Source organism: Propithecus coquereli, unplaced genomic scaffold (assembly GCF_000956105.1).
Source record: "Propithecus coquereli isolate 6110/MARCELLA unplaced genomic scaffold, Pcoq_1.0 Scaffold14, whole genome shotgun sequence".
In the NCBI taxonomy this organism is placed as follows: domain Eukaryota; kingdom Metazoa; phylum Chordata; class Mammalia; order Primates; family Indriidae; genus Propithecus; species Propithecus coquereli.
This window is the reverse complement of record NW_012138302.1, coordinates 8,803,213-8,805,064: the sequence shown is the minus strand read 5'-3', so window position 1 is coordinate 8,805,064 and position 1,852 is coordinate 8,803,213. Positions and strand designations below refer to the sequence as shown.

The following is a 1,852-nucleotide window of genomic DNA, read 5'->3' as shown; positions in this document are numbered from 1 at the left end:
GATATATACTTCCTCTTAATAACTTGTGCATAATTGCAGAGCCATGTTGAGTTCTGTATACTGGCCTTGAAATTCTCATAAATGGTAGTTGGTTTCTTTTTAAATCGACTAGGAGTGTTATATAATATCTCAAAGACACACATTCTATTCATATGCCTTTTTCTTGGTATTATTTCTGAGCAAGTAGATATGAACTGTGGTGGAAATGTTTTCATTTAAAGACTTAAAGACTTTAACACCCTGTCCTTCCTACATCCAGAGTACACACCAACCTGATGTGCACTTGCTGTTGGTGGTTGTCCTGGCTGTGTTGTTTGTTGTCAAAAGCACTGTGTAGGGATACCTGTCTGAAGAAATGCTAATAATTCTTCAAGATCTAACTCAAATATCTCTTCCTCTATAAAATTTTCCCTGTATTCATTAGCAAAAAGTAGTTATCTCTCCATAGTGGGTCCACGTACTTTGAATTCATGAATTCATTCCACAACAGCATTGGTTTTCTTTTTGGCACAAATCGAGGTGTTTTGAGGTCAAAGACTATATCTTATGTCTTGGTACCACAGCATTAAATATTACATAAACCAGATCAGGATTACAGCTTTATTGGTAACTTCTTAACATTGTCGCCTCTCCTCTCTGGTCCTCCAGCTCCTCATCTATAAAATAGTGAGACTTGGACTGGATAATCTCTGAAGTCTAAGTTGTTCTGACTGATTACTTCCCAGAGGAAAACAATGAAAACGTACACTGTTGCCAATGTTTGAAATGTACATCCCCAACAAGTATGTAGACAAAATGGTGCCTCCAAAACCATAAGGCCCTGAGGAAAAGCTTCAGTTATGCTGTAGGATACAGGCATTTAATTTATTTTTATTCATCTGTACACACACTGCAAAAAGAAAAGGAGAGACGTAATGTAAATAGAAGAGGCCGTTCTGACTGCTATCTCTCTTAGAGTCTGCGTCTGCAGTGGATGTGAGCCAGAAGAAGGGTATGCCCTGCCTCTTTGGGGCTTGGTTCCTAATACTTTTTGTATCATGAGCATCTTGCTGAGGGAAGATTCAAGTGTTTTAAGATTATAATATTTATAAGAGCCAAACCATCTGGCTCATCAGGTGCTCAACAAAATTACAAAATTAACTGTGTTAGAGTAATTAAGAAAAGGATATCATTCTCTGTGGTGGCACATAAATATGGCCACAGGCAATCTAGTATACAGGCCACCAAGAAATGAGAGAGAAAAATTTGTGCTAGGCTTTGTAGGTGATTTTAAAAAATTTTCCTAGATATTTTTTGCTATGTCCTTCTCCTTAGTTTTGACTTCTCCATAAGTGTAGCTCTGTTTCATTACCTAAGCCAGTTGTTAATTTTTTTGTCTAGATTTGGGGGACACTAGCATAAGAATCACTAGTTGTGTGCACGCATATGTATGTTTGTTTAAATCATTCTGTTTTACCAGCAAAATTCCTGAAATAAAGGTTCATTAGTCATAAATCTTACTCTTTCCTAAAGGTGTTACGCATGCATTTCTGCATCATTCAATTTACATTTTATTTACTTTATGTGCTTTACAAATGTATTCTTCAGATTCTCTCAACAATGAGCATAGTGAAGAAATGATTCTGCATTTAGTAATTTGGGGTGATCTCTGGGATTTTAATAGTCCACATATCTTTTTCCAGAGTGAATGTAAAGTAGCAAAATTCCGTGAATATGAAGAAAAACTCATTGTTTCTGCTTGGTATAATAAGGTGAGTTGAAATTCAGCTAATGATAAGATGTTTAGAACAGTGTTGATCAAACTTTGTTGACCAGGTGTAACAGAAGGAAATATATTTTATACCATAAACCA

The 1,852-nt window shown here is 36.0% G+C and overlaps 1 protein-coding gene across 1 annotated transcript in view; it reads left to right on the top strand.

Moving 5' to 3' along the window:
- HOOK1 (hook microtubule-tethering protein 1) overlaps positions 1-1,852 on the top strand; it is an 83,391-nt gene that overhangs the window by 67,258 nt on the left and 14,281 nt on the right. Inside the window, exon 13 of the mRNA XM_012639333.1 lies at positions 1,683-1,751. Coding sequence (XP_012494787.1) covers positions 1,683-1,751 — 69 coding nt within the window. The remainder of the gene's footprint in view (positions 1-1,682; positions 1,752-1,852) is intronic.